The 27,615-nt window shown below is 46.3% G+C and overlaps 1 protein-coding gene across 2 annotated transcripts; it reads right to left on the bottom strand.

Annotated features, from left to right (window-relative positions):
- Positions 1–7,337: 7,337 nt before the first annotated feature.
- On the bottom strand, positions 7,338–25,874 carry LOC135373953 (baculoviral IAP repeat-containing protein 2-like). 2 transcript variants are annotated; one of them, XM_064606987.1, is made up of 5 exons: positions 23,115–23,224; positions 21,517–21,704; positions 14,695–14,955; positions 12,074–12,252; positions 7,338–7,754 (listed from the first exon to the last, which is right to left on the bottom strand). In XM_064606987.1, the coding sequence occupies exons 3-5, from the start codon at positions 14,945–14,947 to the stop codon at positions 7,722–7,724; spliced, it is 465 nt and encodes a 154-aa protein (XP_064463057.1). In that variant the 5' UTR covers positions 14,948–14,955; positions 21,517–21,704; positions 23,115–23,224; the 3' UTR covers positions 7,338–7,721. The 2 variants fall into 2 exon arrangements, 1 of the variants encoding a protein (XP_064463057.1); XR_010416684.1 differs by lacking the exons at positions 7,338–7,754; positions 23,115–23,224 and adding an exon at positions 25,706–25,874 and having other exon boundaries at positions 11,278–12,252.
- Positions 25,875–27,615: the final 1,741 nt, after the last annotated feature.

The raw sequence follows: 27,615 nt of genomic DNA, 5'->3' as shown, positions 1-27,615 counted from the left end.
GCTACGTTGGAGATAGGTGGAAGTATGGAGGTGTGTGTATTGTCATCAAGCAAGAGAACTACCTATGGCGGTATCCCCTTTTACACAAGGTCTTACATACCAGATAACAACGCCCGAAAGGGAGATTGCTTTTTATACGTGCCATACCACGCGAACAATCCGGAAACTCCGGAAGAGTCGCTACTGGGGGCAGTACAGTCCTTGTAGGCTTACTAGAACTTGATATGCCACTCACCTTTATCATGATCAAAGAGCCGGGTCGCTGTAAGCCAGCGGCGACAGCCCTCCACAGACCTAAATAATGACCGTTCACGGATGATATGTGCACGCAGCCCGGCTCTCATTGCCTGAAATATAGCCATGGTCCCAACATCTAGGTCACCAAAGGAAAGCCGGCACCGGCGAATGCAAATTTTAAATTGATTTTCGAAATCAGCAATGCTAATTGCTTCCTACTCCCAGTAAAAGTGGAATATGGCATGGCAGAAAACAATGTTCTGCAGTGTCAGACCATGCCACAAGACGAACTAAGGTCCGGGCGACTTATTCGAAAACTGTGCAAACATTCACGCAGTGGAAGAACACCCTGCGCCAGCTTAGAATGGATACTAGCGTGCCGTGCATCAAGCCAGCCTGCAGTGATACCCGTAGGGCGAATATCGTTGGCACTGCTGACCCTGCGGGACCCGGTCGCATTTCCATGTGGCGGCGAAGAAATCACGGACGCTCCAGAAGGAAATGTCTTCAACTGGGCATTGGACATGCAAGCGCCGCAGAACAGCAACACAGGGACTAAAATATGCAGGGAGTACTTCTGCCAAGGGGCGAAACTCGGGACCCTCTAGGAAGCACCTGGCGGGGTATCATAGGAAATACTGCGCTAACGCCCAGGTCGGGTGCTCTGACGCACGGTGCGCCTGAGAGAAAATACCCGATTAAAGCTCCAAGCACTTTTCTGGCACAGCTCGTACTCCCAAACCACCCATATCACGGCATCCGCGTAGTGGAGACCTACAGATCCATTCAACGGAACCGCCCCACAGAAAGGGGAACGCGTGTCGCGTGATACCAGCTTGGGTTGCCGCTGGCGGGGATGAAACAGCCGCTAAAAACCTCAAGCTACTGTACTGCCATGCTGCTAACAGTCGTGCCCGAAGTGTAATCGGCAGGTCAACACTCGCAGCACAGCACTACAGCGGCTGAATACTCGAGGCATGTATGGTCATCAAGCAGGATTTAACAAAAGACCCGGAACAGCACCGCAAGCGATACTGCCCCGACGACATTTTTAGCGGCCGCGCCAGCAGGCGAAAGAAAAATTCCTTCCTGGAAACAGTACCGCAAGTGATATTGCCCCGACGACAATGTTATCGGAGCTGCACGCTACCAAGCACGTCGCAAGCAGGATCTAAGAAAATTTATTGACGTGATAACAATGGAATGTACAATGTAGGAACTCTTGCACCTCCCTGCGAAGCGACGTCACGGTGGCTAAAACGGGCAAAAACTTCGTATATTTCATCGTGGACCTGCTACGAGCCACAAGACATGAAACCGCATGAAGGTTACAAGCCTGCACTGTCGATGAGTTGGAGATCAAGGTGCCACACGAAGCGCACCCCACTGGAGCGGGACACGTAGAGAAAAGCCGTGTGCAGCTCGGGACTAAGAAACCCTTGAAACACGGCAGTCGTAAGTAGGTGATTCATTGTCTCTTGTGCTCTGCAGAGATAACAGAAGGGGGTGTTTATGATGTCCATTTTGCACAGTCTGTCGAGTGGCCTGCCACCAGGCTCGCCACATGAAATCACGAGTTCGACCCGGAAGATCCTCCAACACGCGAGATCGGAAAGGCATACGCAACTTCCGAAGTCGCCCACGAGCTTCGTTCGATGTCAAAGCCAAACGCACGGAGATGCGGACAGCGGTAACGCCGAGAATATCCCGATCTCTGAGAAAAGGCTGAATGCTACGGTAAAAGGTGACCAAGAAGCCGCGCAGCTTCTGAGGTTGCTCAGCTCGGAGTGTAGTACTCAGGGGTGGAAGATCAGGAAGGAAACGAGTCTGAACGGAAGTGAAGTGCACAGCAAGTCTGTGGGCTGGGCTATCCGTGCCGTTTTGCCAACTGTAGGATGGGACAAGCGAAAGCTTGCCCACGTCTCGCCTCAAAAATAGTACTACCGTCGTCTTAAAAACGTAGAGCAGGATCAACAAGTGCTAGGCAAGCAGTCCCACGGAACTGCCAATGCCTATCCGTGTTCTATCCGTGTCATGAGCACCTTGGCGAAAGAAAAATTATTTCGCGGGACAGCACCGCAAGCGGTACTGCCCCGTCGACCTTGTTATCGGCCGTACCTTTCAAAGACACGGCACACCCAGGGGCGGACTGCGTTATCAGTGGGCCCTTCTCCAAATATAAAGGACCATGTATCGCCAACTGTAGGATAGGACAAGCGTTAGCTTGCCCACATCACGGTTCATGTTTGCTGGAGTCGCGGAAGCGTGAACAATCAAAGTGGCCGCTTTTCCGGACCGTCGGGACAGTGCGGGAAAACCGGAAGTTTATTTTTTCCAACTGCCACGGAGGCTTACATGCTCTGTGGAAAGTTTCTGCTCACAAAATGCCGTGGTTTTCGAGAAACCGAATAAAAACTACTCCTCTGATGACATCCGGTTTCGTTTCTTTCTTTTGATTTGAGACTGGTGGGCTACTCCTGGAGGTAGTGCAATACCAGAGCAACCCTTGACAGTGCCGAGACGAGCTTCAGACACACTGTCTCGGGCATACTTCTTGCCGCAAGGATCCTGTATGTACGTTAGCCGTCACGTGAGTATGACGTCCCCAAGGGACAAAGTGGAGCGGAGGACTGTGCCGTTGCTGGGAATGCAGAGAGGTGTTTTTTTATTTCTATGAGTGTACTGAACAGAAGGCTGCCTCGTGGTACCTATGTTTACATTGACGTACTCTGCATTTTACGCTGCATAACGTGTGACTGCTACTCAAAATCATCATAATAGGCATATGCTAGCACGCAACACCCAACTATCGACGACGACGAAGCTGAGCTTTTGTGAGTGATGTGCTGATTTTCTGTAAATATCTATATATCTGTGTGTGTTTTCCTTTGTGTATTTCTGATCATGGGCTAGTGTCATTCTTCTAGCGCGCGTGTGTGTGTGTGCCATGGCCAGCCGGCCACTCGATTTTCTTGTAACACCGCCGTTGGCAGTAGCACGCGTGGAATTCCTTCTCGCTCTGGTGAAGAAGGCTCCTGGTGGCGGTGTTCGATCTTTTCAGCACCAGAACGAGTCATTTTGAGCTTAAGGCTATGTCTCTCCAGGGGGCTGCAACCATAAAGGTTTGGCCTCTGTAGATGTAACTGGTGTTGCCATTCCGTTGGTTTCTTTGGAAGCCAACCTCACCGTAGTTAAGGTGTGTAAGGCACCGGTTGCTATGGATAACGCGCATATTGTTTCAGCGCTGGACCAGTATGGCACAGTAAAGGACATTGTCCGCGAGGTATATGACCATCCGGAACTCAATTTCATAGGGACCGGGAACCGCCGTGTGATCATGGAAATGAAGTCTCCGGTGCCAAACTTCATCCGCGTTTGGGGTATGCGACTTATATTTCGCTTCCCATGCATGCGTAGAACTTCTTTAGGTGTGGGCTGTCAGGACATTTTAAAAGGTCCAGCACGGTGCCTGCGTGCTCTAGTTGTGGGGAAGTAGGCCATGCGCCCTGTGAGAAACCCTGCCGTAGGTGTGTGTGAGGCCATGCTGCTAAGTCGTGCTCCGTGTAAACCTGGGTGTCCCTTGTGGTGGGCATTCCAAATGCGTTGGAGACCGGTGGCGCTTGGACTGCACCACCAGAGAGTGCGCCTTCTGCGGATGTGGTGTCGGAGGTCGCGGATTCTGCTGCATTGGAACCAGCCGCTGTTGTCGCTCCTAACACAGTAGATGGGGTGGGGGTAGGGATGTCCTCCGTAGCTTCTGTGCCACTTCCGAGCGACTCATGTGATGATGAGTGTGACCATGATAACTGTGATGCACTCGTAACAGTAGGGGGCGAAAAGATGCCTCGGGAAGAGTCTGCTGTAAATGATGGTCGCTGGTTCCCGAGCGACGTATATCTTTCGGGTGACGACGAACCGTTTGGTCAAAATGACTGTGACATTGACATGGAGGGACGCTACACGTACGGCGTTTCAGTTTATCTGGGGCGGTTCTGTAGAATGGGGATGAAGAGATCGTATGCATCGGCCTCGCGTAGATGGCGGCCTATCTGTGCCCGATTTCAAGGTGAAGTGCCTTGCCTTAGTTCTGCGCGCGATCTTTCAGGGTCCCCTAGAGCAGCGGCATCCTGCTCAGGGTCTACTAACTTTTCTGTTAGGACCCGACATTCGTTTTTTTTTCCTGAGCTGACACACACTCGCTCGCGCTCAGAGTGCGTGGCTCCCAACCTGGAGGCATACGTCGTGGCAATGCGCAGCCTGCGAACTTCTTTCCCTGATGATGACATAACATCATGGCCTGTGCGGCGCCTTTACATCGCACTTCTTGCGCTCAATCGGTCACCCCCGAACTCGACGCGTATTCAGCGCTACATAGCGTGGCGTCCGGCCACTGCTGGCTGGCTGGACACCCGTCGGGCCAGTCTTCAGTGGCGCTTAGCGCATGGCGTCGTGCCGCTGCGTGAGCGTTTTTCATTTTGGTATAACGTCACCCGGCTGTCCCTTCTGCGAGTACAGGGAGTCAGCAGAACATGCTTTCAATTTATGTTTGTTGCCGGGTGCCCTGTGGCATTGTGTAGCGGGCCTTTATAGCCTGACGGATGTTGAGTGGAGCACAGTTCGTGGTCTGTACCCCTCCCTGTCTCGCAGCGGGATAGGCGGCATTTTGTGCTCTTAGTAGTCGAAATCAATTACCAAGTGTGGAAAGACGGCACAATGACGGATCTCGAGGGTGCATCCCTCGCTTACCTCGTCCCAGTCGCCGTAACTCCATGCCATCATCGCATGATTATACTCCACCGTAGCACGACGATGAGAACGTGATAATTTTTAGTTACTTATTTCGTACTTTTTTTCCATACCACCGTGATCATGGCAGTATTATTTATCCCTGAGAGCGTCGGCTTATAAATGTGACACTGGATGAAGGTTACGCCCATCTTGAGTTGCTCGACTCCGAGTGACCAAAGACATGTTACTACACTATTGATTTTAAGACTTGCAAGATGTGCGCGTCCCAACGACGCAAAATTACTTGTGTAGCGTAAAAACAAAAAGAAAAAGACATACCGAATATATACGGGACCCATATGTACGGCATTATTGGACATGGGGCATATGTGTCACATCGACATATGGGTTATATAGGCTATACGGGGTGCTCCCGTATGGACCATACGATAACATACATATCCAACAATCCCGTATAAACGTGTCCCATACAATTCCCATGTGGTCCAGATATCCACATGTGTGTGTCAGCCACAGCGGAATTATGAGACCGCTTATACTGGGCCCGCAGAGCACAAGGTTATGTACCACGTTGAAGTAGCCGCTACTGGGGTAGCGGTCGCATGACGATGCGGATTAAAGATTATACAGGGTGCATCCAGTGACAGATAGTGGGCAAAATCCACCTACACGCTAGGCACAAAAGGGGAGAATACATTATGAAAGCGGTACAGCGGTGCATCATAGAAAAACGTAGGTGTGTCAAGCGAATATCTTTACGCGACCATAGTGGAGAAACAACCAGGAAACTTTTCTCTGTTATTCAGCTTATTTGGCTTGTTACATTAAAGTGCACGGTTGTAAAAAGCTTTCACTCCCATGAAGCAGATGTTGGGGTTGCATGGGTGAAGTGCACATCCTAACTGTTTCGCAGTAAACTCAACTCAGTAAATTGTTTTCCCAACGACCTGTATCTTAACACTTCAGTACCCGCCCTCCTTTCCAATAAGTCTACAACAACGGGTCTTTGAAGAAACGTTTATTATGTGGAGATATACGCAAATATAAATTTGGAAGGCAAAATATGCAGCCGTTGCCAGATATGGAATGTTCCCAAATGGGAACAATAGGCTCTCGCAACATCAAAACATTCTAACAGCAAGACTCACTCCTGGAAAAGTTTTGCGCACTGACGGTACAGATGCCCTTGACAGACTTTGTATATCGGTCCTCCATTCTTCTCAGCACTGTCTGCAGCCGCGATATTTTCCTTCGGAGGCTAGTAATGTCCTTGTCCTGCTCTTGGTATAGAACAGAGTTCGCCAAGTGGACCTCTTCTTCTGAACGGACCATCACAAGCTGCGAATAGTACTTCACAACAAGTCTCATGCAGTGTAGCTAGTCATGCTTAGGCCGACATCCTAGATGTAGGCGAAGTGTTCAGGCTGCGATGCGGGGTTTTTGCTGGATGTGTCTGAGCAGTTGTCTCTCCATTTCTTGCTAGTAAATACAGGACTGTAGTTATTGACAAACCTACCGAAAAATCCATTACAGTCATGAAGCTGAGCTCTCAACTTTAAGAAGAGGTCGTGACTACCTATAACGAACTAGCCCAGCGCGCAGATGTGCGTAGCCTCACGCTAGGACGACGATAGTACCGGTTGAATTAATTGGCTTGAGCAATGGCGTGCGGTAGTTGTGTCGCATTGCCGCTGTCCACGGGCCAACACAAACTATTCTTCGTTGTATCTGTACCGTCTTGCGCTCTTTGCGGTGCAAGCGCAAGCAAGGGTAACCGGATTCACCACATCGAAGCCCGAAGCTAATTTTTGACGAACCCATTTCTCAGACTCTGTCGCTAGAAGGCAGCTAAGCCATGATTTAAAAAATGTTTTGAGCAGCGTAAAGGACGATAGTGGGGGAAACTGTTGCAGGCTGACTCGTGGCCTGCCAGGATAGTGCAACCTTCCTGTTTTACCCATCTTGCCCCTGTTCCTCTTTATTAGAGGTTCATGACGTGTACTCTATACTCTACCCAGAGCCCACAGCAATTTCCACTTCTTCCTTCCACATGCCCGCTACATCACCTGGCATAGTGTCTATGCTCTGGCCTCTTCGTCTTCTTGGTCTTCATAGGTCACGTTCCTCTCACATTTGGTTGTGCATGGCCCACCACTATTATTCTCGTGTCCGCCGCAGATTCCTACAACCACTTCCAAGGCTTCTACTAATGTCCGAGAACTTTACTGAAGATATATGCAGAGATTCAGAAGCGTAGCCCGCCAAGCCGTTCAGGACGGAAAAGTATGTATTTGAACCCATTGTTCCCAAATGGGAACAACTGAGGGTATTCTTGCATGACATCGGAATATTTTGGCTAGTGAACTTTTATAACCACACAGATATGTTTATTTGTCTCCCTGCAATCACCATGGTAGTTACATAAACAACGGGAAGGCGACGCACCTGCAGCATGTGACAGAAAATCAATTGCAGGCAAAAATTGCAAGATTGGTAAATGCGGCAGACGAATCTCCCTGTCAACTGAAAACGTAAGCACCTAAGCGCGATTTCGGGTAATACTTTTGAGTATAGATATGTTGGCTACAATGCAAGCTGACTTGGACGTCATATCGCCGTTAAGAAAGTTGCGGGATCGCTTAGATGAAGGTAATGTTTTTGTTCCCACATGGGAACAATGGTATCAAATGGGTTAACTTACGTTATGTCTTTCAAGATCTCAGCGATGTATGTGTTCATTTTCCCACGTCAGGTGCGTTGTAGCCCGCCTACAGGACAAACGGGATTGGAAAGAGCACGTCGAGAACTTCAAAACTATGTTACACACGACTATGTACCTGCAACTGGAGCGGTTTTAGGAAAATGCGGAGAGAGATAAAAAGGTGTCGCAAGTTCCTACGCCTTGCCCGCTTTAAGTACGTGAACCCGTCAGAGGGAGGTTGGGATCTGGCGTGGGGTTCAAACCCAAACACTGGCACAAATGTCGCGAAACGGGGATCGCCAACAGGAATTTCTGAAATGACGCCCTAACAGCTGGAAATTGATGGAGGTCCGAATTGGAAGATTGTAGTGCAGGGTACGGAGCATGCACACACAAAATTTCGGGTAAATCGGGCGTTAGGTAAGCAAGTTACAGCACTGAACAGCGCGAAGCGTTTCCGCGCGTCCTCACCCAGACACGCCGGAGTTGAAAAACTGCAATTCCAATATCGTATCTTGGAGAACGAAACTTTGCGGGCCTACAGGACAAACTCGACTGAAAAGAGGACGTCGAGACCTTCAAAACTATGTTACACACGACAATGTAGCTGCAACTGGGGCGGTTTTAGGGAAATGCGGCCGCCCGCCACAAGTATTGTGGGGAGTGCAAACACGGAAACCGGTAACTGGAGAACCGCTAAAGTTACAGAGCTGCGGTCAATTTTGTCACGTTTGGTACTTCATGTAGGGTAGGTCCCCCAAAAATGAACATCGTCGGACATGAGCTTCCTTCCGAAAAAAGACCCCAAAGTTTGCAAAAACAACGTTGCGAACGCGTCTTCACCCACAATTTGCGAACCTCTAAAGGCCGGACCGCGGTGTGATTTGGCCGATCACAGAACTATTCGAGACCTATTTGGACCCAAATTTTTGCGTGAATACGACAAACGCCGCGGGAGTGACGGCGCTACGAATGTGTCGTATATGTGCTGATGGAAGCCAAAAATTTTCACATTTGTCGGCTACCATCAGGATTTCTCAGAAAGTTTAGGCGTGCTCGTGAAGGGGAAGGAATGTGGAATCCGTCACAACAAATAGCATCTTGATAGGACCATTTTAGGCCTCTATGTTAGCCGAAAGACTCAATACTGCCATGGACCACTAGGATTCCCAAGAGTCTTGAGCAGGCTATCCGTGTACTCCAGATAAATACCTGAAGAATCAATGCTTCGAGTACGGGAACAGGTTAGAAAATAGGAGATATTTATGTTAGGGTATAACTAATTGTGTTCTCAGGAAAAGGGACATCATCCAACCTGACCTAACCTATAGTCATGTGTGTCACCTCACGTATCGTTCGGAGCGTGTACACCGTTCCCGTCCGTGCGTTACTCTTCAGACCCTAACACAGGAACGTAGCAGTGAGTTTATTTATCTACATATTCCTCCAGGGCAGTGAGAGAAATTTTGTTCCCAAATCAGTTTTTATTAGGTAAATGCGTGACGCAAGTGGCCCATTTCAAAAATAGGTTTGGAATAATTGTAATCATAACTATGTGGCAGAATCAACGTTTCGAATTACGTGTCATATGTGATTCTTATGACCCCCATACTATCCTAATGTGTGTCATACGGCCCATATGTGTACCATTCTTCTCACATACGGATCGTATGGAACCCTTATGAGAAGTGTTTACGTTTACGACAGCATATACCGACGGCGCATCCCGCAACAACAAAACCGCCTCAGCATTCGTCATACCATCCGAAGGCGTAGTGCACCGAGGACGTTTTTAACATCCAACCTCCTCCCCAGCTGCGGAACTCTGTGCCATCCTTTTCCTTTTACAACACATCACTGATTTTACACCGCAGGAATGCGCAGTCTTCTCGGACTCGAAATCTGCACTGCAAGCAATTGAAAATTACGGCATACGAGGGCCCTTCGCACCCCTAGTCACAGATGTGTTAATGGCTTACCACACTATCTACGCAGCAGGCCACAGGCTAGTTCTCCAGTGGGTACCAGCCCATTGTGGTGTCGTGGGGAACGAGCAGGCCGACAGCGCCACAGAAGCACCACTCTTGTATCCGAAACGGACCAGTATTGTTCTGCTGACAGGAGACCGCATTTCCATTCTGCGCCGCCTGGTGACACCCCTCGTACCTCGATGTGCCCTTTACAGCTCAACAACAAACAACGTTGGGCTAGTTGGTAAGGATACAGCATGGTAGAAAAACGCACAGAAGACACGGACAAAAGAAGACGACACCACTTGCGCTACTCACAACTCTATATTTAATCAAAAGACACAAAACACGCACATCGCAACGCCCATTACGGCAGCAACAGCTTCAATCAGGGTCATCCCAAACAGAGATAAGAGGCCTCCACCCGCTGCTATCAAGGAAGAAAATCTCCCTCTCCGATAATGTTACCGATGCCTGACTCACACACTTAACGCCCATCTTACTGATAGCATAGGCCTCTACTAATTCTCTAGTCAAGGCATTAGAGGACACCGCAACAACTACAGTGTCTTGAAAAATCGGGTTGCACACACATGTACTGCAATGCAACGCAAGATGACCAGAGGGTGTGCCTCCCAAGGATGAAGCATGCTCTCTGAGCCTTATATTGACGCACCGACCCGTCTGGCCTATATAACATCGACCACATGAGAGGGGGATACTGTAGATCACACCCAGCCGACAGGACACAAAAGGCTTAACATGCTTGACATCACATATAGGCTTCCGTGCCGGAGACTTGACAATCGCCGATAACTTGCTCAGCTTAAAGGGGGCTGAAAACAGCACATTAACACCAAAACGTTCCCCAACCTTCTTTAGGTTATGAGACAGAGAGTGAACATACGGGACGACAAGTCTAAGTGTCAAACTGTTACTGACCAGGAGGGAGAGTCTAGGCGCAAGAAGTTCCTTGTCGTCCCGTATGTTCACTCTCTGTCTCATGACCTAAAGAAGGTTGGGGAACGTTTTGGTGTTAATGTGCTGTTTTCAGCCCCCTTTAAGCGGAGCAAGTTATCGGCGATTGTCAAGTCTCCGGCACGGAAGCCTATATGTGATGTCAAGCATGTTAAGCCTTTTGTGTCCTGTCGGCTGGGTGTGATCTACAGTATCCCCCTCTCATGTGGTCGATGTTATATAGGCCAGACGGGTCGGTGCGTCAATATAAGGCTCAGAGAGCATGCTTCATCCTTGGGAGGCACACCCTCTGGTCATCTTGCGTTGCATTGCAGTACATGTGTGTGCAACCTGATTTTTCAAGACACTGTAGTTGTTGCGGTGTCCTCTAATGCCTTGACTAGAGAATTAGTAGAGGCCTATGCTATCAGTAAGATGGGCGTTAAGTGTGTGAGTCAGGCATCGGTAACATTATCGGAGAGGGAGATTTTCTTCCTTGATAGCAGCGGGTGGAGGCCTCTTATCTCTGTTTGGGATGACCCTGATTGAAGCTGTTGCTGCCGTAAAGGGCGTTGCGATGTGCGTGTTTTGTGTCTTTTGATTAAATATAGAGTTGTGAGTAGCGCAAGTGGTGTCGTCTTCTTTTGTCCGTGTCCTCTGTGCGCTTTTCTACCATGCTGCTTTACAGCTCACTGGCGTTACCGCTTGAGACAAGTTGACTCTCCCTCCTGCTGCCACTGTGGTGCTCTTGAGGATCAGGAGCATATTCTTCTTCATTGCCCCAACTACCACCCTTACCGAACCGCACTCTCCGGGTCTCTTCGTCAGCTGTACTCTCGCTCTTTCTCTCTATCGAAATTGCTTGGTCCCTGACCCAATCCAGCCCAGCAATGATCTGCGCTCAAAGCTCTTTTGACATTTCTGGACACCATCGGACTTCGGTCGTTATTGTGAAGGGGCTCGTTATTTTATTCCCTGCATCCCCACCAGCAATAGGGTAGAGTATCCCCTCTGGCGATGAACCTCCCCACTCTTCAGAGACAAAATAAAGTTGTTGTTGTTCCAACCGCAAAGCATTCAGTGAGATCTTTATAACAAAACCACCAGGAACGGAACAGCAGGAAAGCATGCAGAAAATGCGTACGACAAAACAACAACGGGAAGGTGCAGTGTACAACGAAGTAAATCATTCGAAAAATATTTAGCAAATTTAGAACAAAACAACTTAGGATGTTCAGTATGCACAGTGAAGGAGGAGCGCTTGCAGGGGGAAATGACCACCAAATACAGGAACAGAAGGCTGTAAACAAACACCCCAAAGCAACCTGCCACAACTCAGCTACTACGTACAATTTGCGCCCTATGCTATTATCACGGCACACGCTGCGGTTGTACAAGCGCTTGATTCACTAGATTCCTCTAGGTTGGGCAGCTTTAACGCGGGCGGAGGGTAAATTACCTCTGCCAGTGTATTGCTGTGTTCGCGTCTAATGTTCTCGATAGCCTCATCACCAAGCTGCAGAATGACGTAAGGACAGTCCCTGTACCACCTGGCGTGTTCAAATAATGGGTCGTCTTCATCGCTCCAACTGCAAATATAGCTGCCGCACTGAAACCAGGTTGTGCGATCTTGAGCACCTGCGCGGAGAGAAGAACGTGATCACGCAAAGTATAAGAACCACGTAAGCACCTTTGTAATCAGGTCATGTGGAATCGCTTGCAGTCTCAAGATTCCTCCTGTCTGTTTGTCGGTTTGAAATGCAGGTTTCTCGTGGTTATGATAAATTGTTTCGAACAATTCGTTCGTAGTTCAGTTAGAGGAACATTGCCGACAAACAACAGACTATTCACGACTAGCCCTTTCTGCCCTATGGTCAGAATCGCTAGTGACGTGTATTTTGAGAGACAGAGAGAATGCATTTTGATTATACAGACCTGACCATAAGCATTGATCATAAGCATACAAGGACTTTGCCTCCGTGAAGGCTACCCTGGGCGTGTTGCGTGAGGACCACATCTCTCCCTCCACAATTCGCTTACGCTTCGCCGTTTCTAAGTGTTCCACCCTGATAAAGGTGTGGAACGCTTAAACGTCACAACTGCACTGCTTGGCAACTGCGTTTGTTTTCTTTCTTCTTGTTGTGTCTTCCGAGATTAAGTGATACATCTCTGCAAGGCGGCCGCCGCTCAGGCAGCTCGTCTTTGTCGGAGGCGTGCAATCATGTGTCGCTATCGTATGACTTTTCCAGAAAGGAAATGCCGCCAAGCTGTCACAACCCAACGTCTCCTGTTGCAGCGAAGTTAATAAAATCGCACAAAAGATATTCCAGTAATTCGCATGGAACTTTTTGGTACCATGGTCTGTGATCGAGGAGCAATAAAATGCGACCATGGCTTCGAAATAGGCGGTGTGCAGCACCCACAGGGCCGCTGCTTCTCGTTCCCCTGCCGGCGAAATTGCGCAAATGCTTCGGGAGACATCCAGCACTAGCAGACGACCCTGCGCGCGTTTTCATCCATCTTTCTTGCAACGCTCTCGCAGGATTCCTTCAGATTAGATATAACGTCAGTAATCTTTGTCACATAACTCACGTGTCGTTGTTGGCATTCAGGCAAACCGCCTCAACAGCTTGGCATGCAGCGGGTTGTAGCTCGCATGACCTAATTTGTCAAAATTCCTGAACCCGTGAGAAATTGTTTCTTTTTCAGCAACAATCCTCGGCTTTCGCGAATATCCTGATTGCTGTGTTCATTTTAGTTATTTGCAGATTTGTGGGCACACTCGTTGGGATGTCCAAGATTATTACAAAAGGTAAAAGGCTCAGTTTCCCTTCCGATTGATAGTGATAAAGTAGAAACGATATATTTACAATGAAAATATAGTTGGATGACGCCAGAACTTCACTGGATCTCTGAGAAAGGAGGACTTGTGTCTAGAGGGGGTAGTTTAACAATTAATAATAGTGTAGACGACACAAGAATGCGAGACCGTTGAGTTATATGCTCAAAACGCCTTTTAGATACACAACGGCAGTTGTAATGTCACGCGTTAATTCAAGTAATGCGATAAACTGAGCTAGAAAAATAGAAAAAAAATATCAATCCTTCAACAATCCATTCACTTCAGGCGAAAGTGAAGTGGAACGTGCGTGCGACACTTACTCAATAGGTAATTTTCATATGTAAAAATTTCGCAGATGCAATGCAAAAGTGGATGTGTTCGTATTGCAGTGGTACAAGGTGGTGAACTAGAAACGATATGACAACGAAAAAATGGCTAGGAAGCAAGCGATCTGGTGAAGATGATGCAAGATGTAAAACCCCGAGACTAGGCAACACGAAGGGACAGGCACAAACACGAAGTCTCAAACACAGCTAAAAATTTTACTTCACATACAGGAAATATATACCCAACAGGGGGAAGAGAAACAACCAGATGAGGACAAAAAGGGCCAGTTCGGAAGAAAGAGCAGTCTGTGCAAGGCCGGACCGAGGATTACGGATGGGTTGCTGACACAGTTGCCGGCCCGCAAGAGGTTATGCATACGGTCTCTCTCAAAAGCCTTCTGTGAGGGTCCACTTGGGAAGCCTTTACAATTGTTTCATGCCATAGAGGAAAGCAATCTGAGCATTCTTCCAAATGCTTGACAATTTCAGAGTTAGAAGCTTTATTTTTACTTTTAATGAATGCTCTCTCAAGCGATCATTTAAGCAACGTTTTGTCTGGCCAATATATAACAAACCACAAGCTAGGGGGATCCGATAAACAACTTTAAACAACAGGGGACAAATTTGCTCCGGTGATTCTTGCAAGTAACTCCAGGCTTGGCGAAAGGCGTGAGGTGGTCAAGACGGAAGTTGTTCTTGAAAACAAGATTGACTTGAAATTTCTTCGCAACGGCCAACAAGTTGTGAGTCACTTTGTGGAAGTAACATGTGGTTTTACCTTACTTCCACAAAGTGTTTCCTTAGCATCTGAATATGTTGCATGTACTTTCAACTGTGCAGGAATTTCGAACCGGGAAATTCGCAAATGGTACATGGAGGCATCGGTTGACGAAACAACAAAAGGCTGATTACCAGTGTAGAAGAATCCAGCTTTTGCCATTTTTTCTGTGTCTCCTTTCGCAGTTGCAGGATAAATGTCGAACGATGATTTTCTGCTAGCCAACGACGCGTACCTCTCATGTATGGGCTTGCTGTGGCGCACAGCATACTGCTTCACGCGATTTCCATGCGATTCTGGAGGCGCGAGGTATGAGTACTTCTTTCCACAGACGTCTTCTGAATGGTAGGCTAGTTCAGGTCTTATCTCAGAGGCAGCATCCACCATGACAGTGCCTGTCCCAAGACGAAAGGTATGTGAGTGCATGATACTCCAGAATTACCGCAAAAAGTTATTTGCATCATCGGCATAACATCGGATCGCCGGATGGGGGTGTTACGTTGCGAACTGAATATCGACGAAAGTAGAAACTCGCAGCGTTGATAATTGCTCTACGAAATTTCGCCCATAATTCATCGCTCGGGGCTTTAGTTGCGAGCCAACCACAACCGAAACGGCTCATACGGGAGTTTCGAGTCCGACACCCATATTAGGCATATGTGTTTCACAGTCCTCAGGCAACGAACATTCACTTTTTCACTTTACGCTACAGCATCATCGCCAAACGTTTTGGCACAGCTCATGTATTTAATGAGCTGTAAATTATCCCGAACAGATTGTTAGATGTTTGCTCAAGACAACACTTGCCCTTGGGAAATTTTTATACGATAAATCCGTCGGGGTTAAAGTGCGCGATTTTGCAACCACGTACGGTTCAAACCCCCTGCTCATTGCACATCCACATTCCTCCTCTCCTCTCCTCCTCCTCCTCACAATTCTTGTCTTCTGTTAACGGTATTGACGCGTGTTATCGGTGCCTCCCTACATTGAGTTGCACGAGACTTTCACCCAGGAGCATCGGCCAATCCTGGTAGCATGCGGTTCACGGTGGCGTCACAAGGCGCAAGCGATGGCGTGCTCAAGGTTTTCCAATGATACTCCTTTACGTCGGTGTGAGGAGCAAGGACGAACAAATGTGCAAGCGTACCATTTCTCAAACAGGGTACTTGTCACGTGAGACGTTTAGCGCATATTATTCTCTTTCGAAACAGTAAAATTGTAGATAGTTGAGAATCATGGTCTGTGTATGCAGCATTGGTGGTCTACTGTATGCGGTGAAGGCACCTTGGGAAAATGGTAAATGGGTACTGACACACCCAACTCCATGTGCAATCGCACACTGTGCTGCGTCGCCACGTGAACAAAACCGGTATAGGTCCTGTACGTCGTCTATACTTGTTCACGAAAAAAGAGTTGGCTTGCCGAATGTAAAATTTCGATCGTGCTTTCACAAACATCGTTTCGATGCAAAAAAAGAAAACAGACGAAGCGAGAGTAAACCGTTTGATTGTCCCTTAGCAGTAGACTATATGTGTTTATATAAAGTGGAGTCAGCAAGCACTCTATACAATGAAAGGAGGAAGTCATTGAAAAGGTTAGCCAGCTGTAAGACTCGAACGCACATATTCTATATTGACGTCGAGGGCTCCATTGGCCCAGGGCTCTACAAATTGAGCTAAGCTAACACAACTCCACAACCCTTTCCAAGGTTGCGTCATTTGGAGGGACACACACATCCACTCACTCACTCACTCATTCCAATTTCACTCTTGCATGGTTTCTCACACGCGCACACATTCATACGAAGCGGAGACCCAAGCAGCATCTGTTGAAAACGATGGAAATTGACGTATGAAACGGTGGTGAAATAAACGCATGAATGTGTGCGTAAGCGAGGAAACGTGTAAGAGTGAAAATAAAATGAGTGAGCGAGTGGGATGTGTTTGTCCCTTCAATTGACGCAACCTTGGAAGCCGTTGGGAGGTGTGTTAGCTTAGCACAATTGGTACAGCCCTCGACCGCTAACACAGAAGGTGTGGGTTCGAGTTCTACAGATGGCTAACCTTTTTGAGTGACTTTACGCTTTCATTGGTCCTAGGCAGTTGATATTTGATTTTTGTGTGTTGTGTTGTTGACTCTTCTGCGTTCCAAACTCGGAGCATCCATTTTTATCGCAATCTCTACAGACACAACTTCCGACAAGGTTGGCTCAGAGATCCTTCTATCGCGTTGAAAGTTTATTGCTGTGGTTTACGCTTTGCACTGGGTCACTTTACTGCTCACAACGTGTGTTATGTTTGTGAAAATTGGGAAATGATTCTTATTGGATGCGGAGCTTCCGGCAGAATTGCTCAAGAGTCAAGGTTGTCTTCTTCAGAAAGAATAAAGGCCCAGTTAGTATGTCCTACTCCCAAAATATCATACCCCCATATCGTACTCCCAAAGGTTCGCAGGAACAACATATCATGGACTACTGCTTGTCTATTGCACACAATATATAGGCTGTATCACGCAAAATGAGCCAAAGTTGTGAAACAGTGGCACATCGCACGTCAAAAAGAGTGACTGCATCGTGTTACCATGGGTGTGAGGATACTCGAACCATTTCTGTTTTGTAATGAATTAAGTGAAATGCATTAGTCATTTTTTTATCATAAGGACAAGGCCAAAGTGTGAATGAGAAAGTTGTGGAAAGACGAGTCTCCGAAGATGCACAATGAGCAAATTAGAGAAAAAAAAGGTGCTTCTTCACGAACTTTTGCGGACAATCTATCGAACCGAATTTTTGTTCAGAAAGCGGCAACGGTATCAGGTGACCGAGGGCACCAGATATTCCGATTGGGACAACTTCGTAGCTCTTGCAGTTAATTATTGGAAGTTAATTTGCACATAGCCTCAGGACCCTCTTAAGGAGCGCCCTTCAGCGTATACCATATTGCAACTGACTTCATCTCGAAAAAAGTGATATAACTATTTTTAAAATACATGTTCGCATTTAGCTGGAACATTCTGTATGCACAGAAAGCATACGGTCTTTCAAAGTTTTCAAATACACATTGCCCTTAACGCTACAGTGCAGGTTGATCGTCAAAAGGGATGGCGCCGCTCAAGCATTGACAAGCATTAAAGTGACTGCTGCATCCGTCGCGGTTAGGGTCACTAAGTAAGGGTCAGAGTATCGCATTCCTTTTCTCTGCAGAAGCCGTCGTTCGGTGTCCGCAGTTGGACCGGTCGTGCCATGTGGTTTATCTTTCTAAGAACGCGTCGTCCATGTTGAGTCCCCTCTATCCAAAATATGTTTCCTTGGTTGCTAGCTGACTCGACTGGGCGCAGTCTCACTGCGGAGAAGGGGGAGATTTGCGTCGCATCGCTAGGCGACGCAGCCGGTCCGGACCCAAGATGGCGGTCTCGCCCACCGGCGTGGCTCAGTGTCGCTACTTTGCTCCCTATTAGGTGACTCTAGTCGCGGTCGATTCCGAAACTGTAGCGCTCTTTTACTCCTCGTTCATTACCGACGATAACCCTGAAAGTCTCACGCAAATTTCTGGAATAGTTCCTGTGCAGTTTTATGTGATGCGTAGTAAGAGCAGACGGCAGTTTCTGAGAGTATTCCGGAATTCCCTTTCTCGAAATCGGAGAAAACATCACACTGCCAAAACCAATCAGTCTTTTGGGCGGACGAGTCTACACAGTAAACTTTTTACTGTTTCTGCTGTAAACGGCTTGTCCCATGGCGCACACCTTTTTGGTGTTGCCTTTACACCCGAATGAAAGGGTGTTGTCTATAGCACACTTCAACTAGGTGTCTTCCTCATAAAACACTGGTATAATGGGTGTTTAACAACAAAAACACCGGTAAAAGAGCGTATTCTATTGAAAACACCTTTCGGGATGGAATTGTTTTGTGGCAAATACTGCATGACAAATGGTTAGCGTAATACAAGCCAGAGAAGACGCAGAAGACGCTTCTGAATAAGCATAGAGAAGACGAAAAATAATATCATGGGATATGGTGTAAAAGGCCCCAGACAAATCGAAGGATAATCCAACAGCGAACTGCCTTTTTTCTAAAGCACCATAAAGTAGATCGCTAAGGCTCTCCAAGAGCATTATTGTACCACGACCTTCAATGAAACCGAACTGGTTGTCGGAAAAAAGCTTAAAACGGGCATCAAAGTTATTCATTATCGAGAATATAAATTTTTCCATGATTAATGCAAGAACCGGGACAATAGACATTGGACGGTAATTCTTAACGTTATCACGCTTGCCTTTCTTAAATACGGGCGTAATCACCGCTCGCTTTAATAAAACAGGTACGTGACCAGTAGAAAAAATACCGTTTAGAAATAGAAAGCAGGATATGTTTAATATGATGAATATTTCTTTTGATGTCAATCGAGCGAATGCCATCGCACCCAGGGCGTCTTGTATTACAGAGGCTGTTTACAGTAAACAACAGATCATCTAGTTGCAACTCGGGAAACCCACAGGAATCCCTATTGGAAAATACTGGGAACTCATAACCAAAGGAAGTATAATAACCCGCTGCCTTGGGACACTACTAAAATGATCGCTAAACTTATCGGCAAGATTGTCCACACTACCAAAGCTATTCAGCAAAAATTCATGTAGAATACGTTCCGCGTGCACGCCTCGAATGAGAGCAGTTATCCTATTATGCATGACCTTGAATTTATTTATTAAGTCTTGATGGAAACCTTCGACACCTATGCCACAAAATTTCCTTTTGCTTAATTAGGGCAAGAATATTATTATCAAGCCACGCATTTTCAACCTTGCGCTTGTGGAATCTTACTCGCCTTTTCGATATCTCATAGCATTTTCTAAACTTGCCAACTAAAATATCGTACATTTTTAAGCGCGTACAATCTTTGAAATCATGATTCCAATCAAGCGATGCTAGATGTCTGTCAACTATATCATTATCAATAACTTAAGCAGTAACGAACTGGTGTACGGTAGCAGGGGGTTTGAACGAATCCTGACAACACATAAATGCAAAGGAAAAAATGATCAGAAAGTTTTTCCTCAACAACGCCTCCCCAAACGGAAGTGTCATGACATCTCATATTAAAATGGTGTAAACAAGAAACAAGATGATCATCCAGAAGCTCAACCCTAATAGGTACTTGTATCAGTGAAGAAATACCAAAATCCGCAAGAATATTCAAATAATCACATACAATACATTTTTCAGGGTTCATAACATCAATATTAATATCACCAGTCATACATATGTCAGCGAAAGAAAAACTAGAAACAAGCCGTCTTAACTCACTGAAAAATACTTATATTGCTCTGACGTGGCCGGCATATGGTTAACAAACCAAATGAAGCATTGTCTGTAGTTATCTTTAAGGCCATGAACTCCATCCCTTTCCACATGGTTGACTTTATGCTTGCAAGACTACCATTTCTAACAAAAACAGCTATACCGCCCCCACAACTGTTCTCCCGCGTGAACGAAAAACATGAGTAACAAGGAATCTGATAGAGATATAATTCAGCAGCGGAAACGTTTATTTCCGTTATAACAAAAATGTCGACCCAATTTTTTCACTTTGCTATTTGTAGCTTGCAATAACGCCCAATGCCTACGCATACTTCTGATATTAATGTGCAAAACACCAACAGAAGTTCCAGAAGTCTTAAAACCGTTTACCTTCTGTTGCAATTCATTGAAGCTAGACCATGCAGCACATAAATCCATACCGTTCAAACAATTTTAACAATATCACTATGAGAGGTAATGTGCAATATGGAACCCTTTTCATCCTTCTTCACAAAAATCTTTCCATTTTTTTACCAATACAAACTTGTATGCACACTCTTTAGCGCGTTGTTTGGGCTTCCACAACAGTTCTCTGTAGACGCGTGTTAGATTCTCATTGACAAACAAGGGAAACGGTAGATCACCTTTTTTGACAGCAAACGGACAACGTTCCTTTTCTACATCCACTTGTTTCTTATCGCCGAAGAGATAAATCCGATTAGTATTGGCAGTACTCGGCTGTGCGGTCTGGGGTTTTTGCTGGGTTTTCCTTAGACGCTTTCAGACATATGTCGGCACAGTTCCCTTAGAAGACGGCCCAGGACGCACATTCCCCCTGGGCGTCAGTCGTGACGTTGCCCACCTACGTGAGGCCGACAACGGCAAGCCCTTTCACCACCACCACCACCACCACTGGAAGGCCATACCAAGTTTTTTAGCAATGTCTTCGACTGTGTCATCTATGTTTTCATTCGCCTCTACAGGAACACCATGAATTTCTAGACTCAAATTTCGACTGTACTGTTCATTTTCATTTAGAGAAGTCTGCAGTTTCTGAATTACTTCAGATTGGTCTTTCACCTTATCTTCCAGATGGTTTACCTTCTTTGAGATGTCAGTTATTTCACTCTTGTGTTTGGTTACTGTCGCATGAACTTCATCATAAACTGCAGAGAGGAAGGTAACTGAGCTTTTAAGCTCATTGATGGTGTCCCTGATAGGTAGTAGTGTTTCAATTACGGGCTTCACTGATACGAGGTCCTCGACTTTCTCACTCAGTTAAGGAATTTGACTTACACTTGCTTTAACTGACAACAATTCAGCCATAATCTTATCAGTGCTACCTCTAAAATCGTTTATACTCTGATTAGCAGCCGCAGGTAGTTGAGCGCCTTGGCTAGTATCCTCTGAACGAGTCTCATCTACCCGACAAGTACGACAGACCCATTCCTGCCGCTTTAGATAACTCATTCACCGAAAAGCCTTGTCATTCACACCACAACATTGCGAATTTGAATAGTACCCATATTTGCAGTTTGCACAGCACCACATATGACCATCAACAGGCAAAGCCTTACTGCAACTAATACAGTCACTCATGATGCAGTCGCCGGCGCCAATAACAACTACAAATTGATGACTACTGGTTGTACGTGCTTACCTATTCATACATCAGAAGCAGATATGAGTAACAGTCAAACAAGCCGCTGACTGCAGTGATCTGAGGGGTGTAGCGTCCTTTTGTAGGTTCTGTAGGCGCACAGTGCTGCCACCACAATCTTGATATCTGAGGAATTTGGGCAGAAGCAGTGCAGGAAGAAAGGTTGCAAGCCGGTCCCGCTCCGTTGACTGCATGAAGGTGGTGTAGTTTTTTTATTATTATTCAATGATACGTTTTCTGGGACACCGCGCATATTTTTTTTTCAAACGTAGCAGAAAAAAGAATGGTACTCTCTTTCCGTGTATCACCGGCACGAACTCCTTTCGCGAACGTGCCCTTTGCTGGGTGATTGAATACTAGCTCCCTGTGTGTATGCCGATGGAGCTAGTATTGAGGCATCCCGGTCTGTTGTCGCTGTAAACTTCCCCTAATGGAAAGGAATTCAAACACGCCAGTATATTCCTCCTACCTTGTTGTGTGGCTGTATTAACGGAAGCTCCTGCTACTACAGATACCCTCCGACAAGGTGTGTATCCCTACATGCCTCATTTATGTAGCAGCTTCCTTCGCACCGCGTTGATAGCAGGGATCGCTACGGGAACTGAACCCGAACCGAAAACCGAAAAAAGCGTTATTTTCTGTCGAGCCCGAACCGAACCGAACCCCAACAGTTGTTTCGCTTCTCCTGAAAAGAACGGGAACTGAACCGAAAAAAATTGGTACGGCTACCGGTTCGGCAATCACTTCACAGGTGAAATAATTGTACTACCGACTGACCTTTTTTCGTTTGTTTTTCTATTTATGTTTTGTACGATACCAGATGCGAGTACAAGTTTGTGACTTTTGTGATGCCATTTTTTTTTTGTCGGAGTAAAAGATGGCACTGACTGGTTCTGCCAAAAGGCACTTCGCTTTTTGTTTTTCGCAAAACACCACGACAGTACAATGCAGTAAAATATTATGTAGGTAATCAATTTGTTTATTCCTTGTCTTGTGTTTTCATCTGAAACTGTTATCTCACACTCTTACAACTGTGTGCGGGGAGGGTAAGCTCGTTTTCATGGCGCATAATTATTGCCGAAGTACCCGTTAAACCAGAGCCGAAAAAAGTAACGGTTCCAACCCCTGTAAACGTGCCGACCGCTGACCGCTTTTCTTATTTTTCTTTTTCAAGAGGGGTTCTAAAAAATACCGGTTTCGATCCCTGGTTGTTTGGAGCTCGCGCAATTTGTGTGCTTTCATAATTAGACGCGCTTGCCATTTTGCGCCGATTCGTAGGAAGCAAAGAGGAACCTCCCAACTGACGTCTTTATTCATGTTTTGATTACAAACGGCGCAACCGATGAATCTTATTCCTTCATTATTTTATTATTATGAGGATGACTGAATCTTTCAGATCGCGAAGATGATGTAATCCCAAAAAGTTATTTTAAATTGTTTCAAATGCTGTGCATGCCTCTGCACGTATTTACCACAAAAACGTGACTATTCCCTGCATTTGGACCACTTTTAAGCAGATAAGCATATGCAAAGCGGATGCTCAATATATCTTGCAAGAGACGACATCATTCACTTATAGCGTGCGTCGAATGACTCACCACTAAAAGTCCACTTCCTGTCAGGACAATAGTAAGTTGACGTAACCCAACGACTGCACAATAACCGTTGGGTACTACCCGCTTTTCTGCGAATCAGTCGCAAAGGCTCACACCGCTTCACGTTATCGTGTGATAGCGAGCTCTTGAAAGCGAGCTGCTTCAAGTGGCGGGTAGATTCCAGAACGATTGCATAAGTTCCTCATGACGTACACATTTATCAGGATACCGATAGTATAGTCGACTAGGAAGTAATAGTTCACTCTTAGATTGGTGATATCTAATAACGGGCACTTTATTGCATCATTTTGCTACCTGCACTAAACAGCAGGACATTCCGCACATTTTAAGGGGTACACTGTAGCGTACTCTAGCCCTTAGAATGTGCCGTACGCAGTTGCATGCAGCAGCACGGTAAACGATCAATATGCCCGTTTGTGTACCCATGTGACGGGTTGTGCACCCTGTGTGAGAGCTTATAGGGAATTTTAATTAATCGTTTCGGCCAAGCGGTTCGCGAACGGCGTCGTTTGTGACCACTGGGTAGACGGAACCTCTCCTGGTTGATCCCTGGCGAAAAGGTTAACAAAACATTTCATTGACGATTATTCGCTAAAACTCCCTAGTACTGCAAAACTGGCTAATTTCGCAGATTCAAGGATTCACGAATAGACGAGTTCCGAAAACCCCAGAGTGCTTAGCGTCGCCTTGAACTGTTGGAGTTTACTAATGTCCAAAGAAACGGGTGACCTCCAATCGTTCCAATTTCTCCCCTACCGGTCCATTGTCCACGATGTGTCAATGTCAGCGAAAGCGAAATGTGAAGGGTTATTCTTCGTTTCCCCGCTCAGCAAGCGCCCAGGATGCAATGCGTGCGCAAAGGGCACTGGGAGAAAAAATGCACTTTTCTGAACTCGTCTATTCGTGTTGGAGTGAGTTTCTGGAATAGTTCGCTAGATGGTAACTTCGCGAATCTCTGTGGAAGCGGACGGAAGCGGAAATCGCGGGTTCTGGGCGTCATGACACTCGCGGCAGTGTAATCAACTCTCTACATGCAGCCAGGCTTATGTAGGCTTGCCATGAACTCCAATCCCGCGAGAATGACATTAATGGGGGTTGAGCGGTCGCCCCCTGAAGTTAATATCGTAATCATGCAGTGGATTTCCCTCTCTCGCCCTGTATTCTCTTCAACCTCCTCCCCCCAAGCCAGCAATCCCATGTGATACTATATTCGAATAAACTATTGATGTTGTGGGTATTTCAATTATAGAAATCTTTGACAAGAAATAATTTCTGAGAATGAAGACGGTTAATAAGTAGCTCTGTATTTGTGGGGCTCATATCTTCGCGAGTTTCAATGGGGATTCTTTTACATTCCAATTACTACATTACGCGGTACCTTCAAACATTAAACCTTGTTCCGCGAAAAAAAAATGTTCGATCGCGAAATTCTTTAAAATTAAGCCCTCCCGAAAATTACCAGTTTTACGGTATCAGTAGCACGCCCTATATAGTTTTCTTTACCCGGAGCACATACAGCCGGAACGGCAACGAGTAACACCCTCAATAAGTGAAAGAAATGTGTTTTTCCTATGATTTTAAAATTAATTCTCAGTCGTCGTTTTTTTTTTTTTTGGAAGATAGCGCGGTTTTGTGTAATCCTGAGCACGGTTTTAGGCGAGGATATTCAACTGCTGCGCAGTTGATTGCGGTTGTGTTCAGCCTTGTATCTCGCATTAATGCTATAAACCAAATTGATTTTATCTTTATAGACATGCGTAAGGCGTTTGATAAAATCTGGCATAAGAAGCTTCTTTTGAAACTAAACAGTCTGATAAATAGTAATAGCATAACTCGGTGAATTGTTACTTATCCGATTGTACACAGAGAGTTTTGTTCAGTCATTGTTTGTCTACAGAAGTTCCTGTAACGTCGGGGGTACCCCAGGGATCAGTGCTGGGTCCACTGTTGTTTATACTGTTTATTCATGATATTGACCAACAAAGATACTTTTATTAGCCCACGACTAGGAAATTTATAGCGAACCACATGGGCAAATGACTAGGTCCTTCTCCAGGAATCATTAAATAGGATAATTAACTAGTGCCGCAACTGGGACACGGAAATTAATATTGACAAATGTGTTACCATGACTTTCTCCAGCCGCAATACTCCGATGGTATTTGGCTAGAAAATGTTTGGGCAAAATGTGAAACTAGTGCGTTCGTTAAAATATCTAGGAGCTAGATTTAAATATAAGCTGACGTGCCAGGAGGCACAACGTACTGAAAGTCGAGTGCAACGGGGGTAGACGGGTACGTGGAAGGCCTTCAACACTTTCGTGAAACTGAAGTACTTTGATAAGACACATACCGCCCACCCCCATTGCCCTCGACTTTTAGCACATTGTGGCGCCTCGGGTGGTCAGAGCACATTGAGTCAATTACTTCCAAAGCCTTAGATAAGTTAAGGGTATCTAAAGCGATCCTTAAAAACTTCTAAACCAAACTACTAGCTTATAAAACCGTAGTACGACGGATTTTATTCGTGTTCTGTAAAACAGGGAAGCTTTGTATTTTATGTGAAAAACGTACGTGTGGAAGACAATCGAATGCCGTCGCAATCCGAATACCGTCCGGAGGTCCGTGTTTGATTGATGTAGTACTCCCTCTTGTCTTTGACAAAGCAACTGAAATGAATGTATGATAATCACGTTCGAAGCAATCTTTAATCCGCGCCCGTTGCTCTTAAATTGACACTTCCTCGCTAATACAACGAACTATTTGTGCACGCGATCGCGTTATCATCGACAATAAAGAGTTTTAGTGTACCGTAGGCTATCGCCTTTGCGTACGTAAGGGATAGCGTTGGTGGTTCTGCGCACGCGCAAACTATAAAGAGAGCTCCACGCAGTGCGCAGAACCACCACGCTACCCCTAACGTACGCTAAGGCGAAAGCGTACGATGCACTAAAACTCACTAATAGCGTTTTCCTGATGCACAGTGCCATAGGCGCCGACTGCGGGGGGGGGGGGGGGGGGGCGCCGCCTCCCCCGGAAGGTCCCGCTAAGAGACTGACACCAGCCTTTGGGGCTCGGCGCGCCCGGGTCAAAAGAGCGAAGAGGCACCAACCCCAAAAATGCATCTTGCAATTTGTAAAATATCTATCCGCCCACCATACTCATTATCACAGTAGAAGGTGAGGCGAAGAAACACAGAGGGTGACACAACACATAGAGTGAATTTCGCCCAAAGCAATCAGATCAATGAAACGAAGCAGTCGTAAAGGTACCAGCAGCTGCGAGGTGTAACGGTAGGATCTTCGGAACGCATATCCGTTGGGAGCGGGTTCAACTCCCGCTGCTCCATTTCATTGACCATATATTGCGCGCATTTCAGGTCAAACACCGAGGATTCAATGCATTTTGTTCCTTTTGCACTCAATTTTCAAAGGCGTGATGCCGTCAGTTGTGCACATGTTCACTGTTTACGTTCTCTCTGTTCTTTCTTTTTCTTTTGTTTTTTCTGTTCTTCCTTCCTCTTATTCCTATACCAGTTCTGTATACATCATAGGATCCCGCCGGAGTGTGTGATTCTTCAACTTTAGTTTTGGGTTCTTCATTTTTCTTTTTTCCTTTTTTTTGTTTTTTTTCTTCTTTTCTTTGCCTTTTTCTTCCCCCTTTCACTTTTTTGTTGGAATAACAAGCCGACATCCATCTGGCTTTCTTTTCCTTTCTTTTTTTTTCTTAATAAACATATCCCCCCCCCCCCCCTCCGCGCCAGAGTACTTACTTCGCGGTGCGCCCTTGCCCCCCCTGGGAAAATGAAAACTCTCCGCCTCTGCACAGTGCAATGTGCTAGTCTTGGTTCAGCCTAGAAACGAAGGAAGGACAGATGAAACGCAATGCACATTCGATTGAAGCGGTCGTGTGACACGATCTTCCACGAGCCTGCTTGACGACGGTGTTATCTTTTTCTTTCTTTCTTTTTCCCCGGTTGTGTGTGGAACGGTGCCCGAAATGCGAAAGAAGGTGGCTACAAGAGTTCTGAGAAGAACTCCCACGTCCTCCTCAGCGTGTTCCTCCTCGGCGTTCCGATGTGTTGGCTAACGAAGCATTCCGTTGACAAGACAAGCATGCGTAAGCTTTGCTCATGAAGCTGCCTTGGTGGGAGGGTGAATGGTCTTGATATCATGAACAACTATCGCGATGCTGACGATAAGGAGGAAATAGAAGTGCAAGTTCAGCGAGTTCTCCGCGACATTCTCCATTCATATTCGTGCAAGTATAGAATACAGTAAAGAGAACACGTTGTAGTCAAACGATATCATGTGCGCGCTCGGTAGTACGAAAGCTACGAACCGTGGGGACGGTTAAACTCGACGTCTCCGAAGAAAGAGAAAAGAGAGAATGCACCATGGGGGTAAAATTAATCGTTCCCGAGACCAACGCACACCTTCAACACTGCTCTTGCTACTTCGCAGATAGCCACATTGCCCAAGTTA

This window comes from Ornithodoros turicata, unplaced genomic scaffold (genome assembly GCF_037126465.1).
Source record: "Ornithodoros turicata isolate Travis unplaced genomic scaffold, ASM3712646v1 Chromosome36, whole genome shotgun sequence".
Classification (NCBI taxonomy): domain Eukaryota; kingdom Metazoa; phylum Arthropoda; class Arachnida; order Ixodida; family Argasidae; genus Ornithodoros; species Ornithodoros turicata.
The sequence above is the reverse complement of the archived record's forward strand: the minus strand, read 5'-3'. Positions and strand labels throughout refer to the sequence as shown.

Excerpts from the sequence above, each read along its gene's own strand:
- LOC135373953 (XM_064606987.1), bottom strand. The coding sequence starts at position 14,947 with ATGGTGGATGCTGCCTCTGAGATAAGACCTGAACTAGCCTACCATTCA. Across the intron at positions 12,253-14,694 it reads AGCTGGATTCTTCTACACTG|GTGCTCAAGATCGCACAACC; the intron begins GTAATCAGCCTT and ends CTCTCCGCGCAG. Across the intron at positions 7,755-12,073 it reads ACAGCAATACACTGGCAGAG|GCGGGCTACAACGCACCTGA; the intron begins GTAATTTACCCT and ends TTTGTCCTGTAG.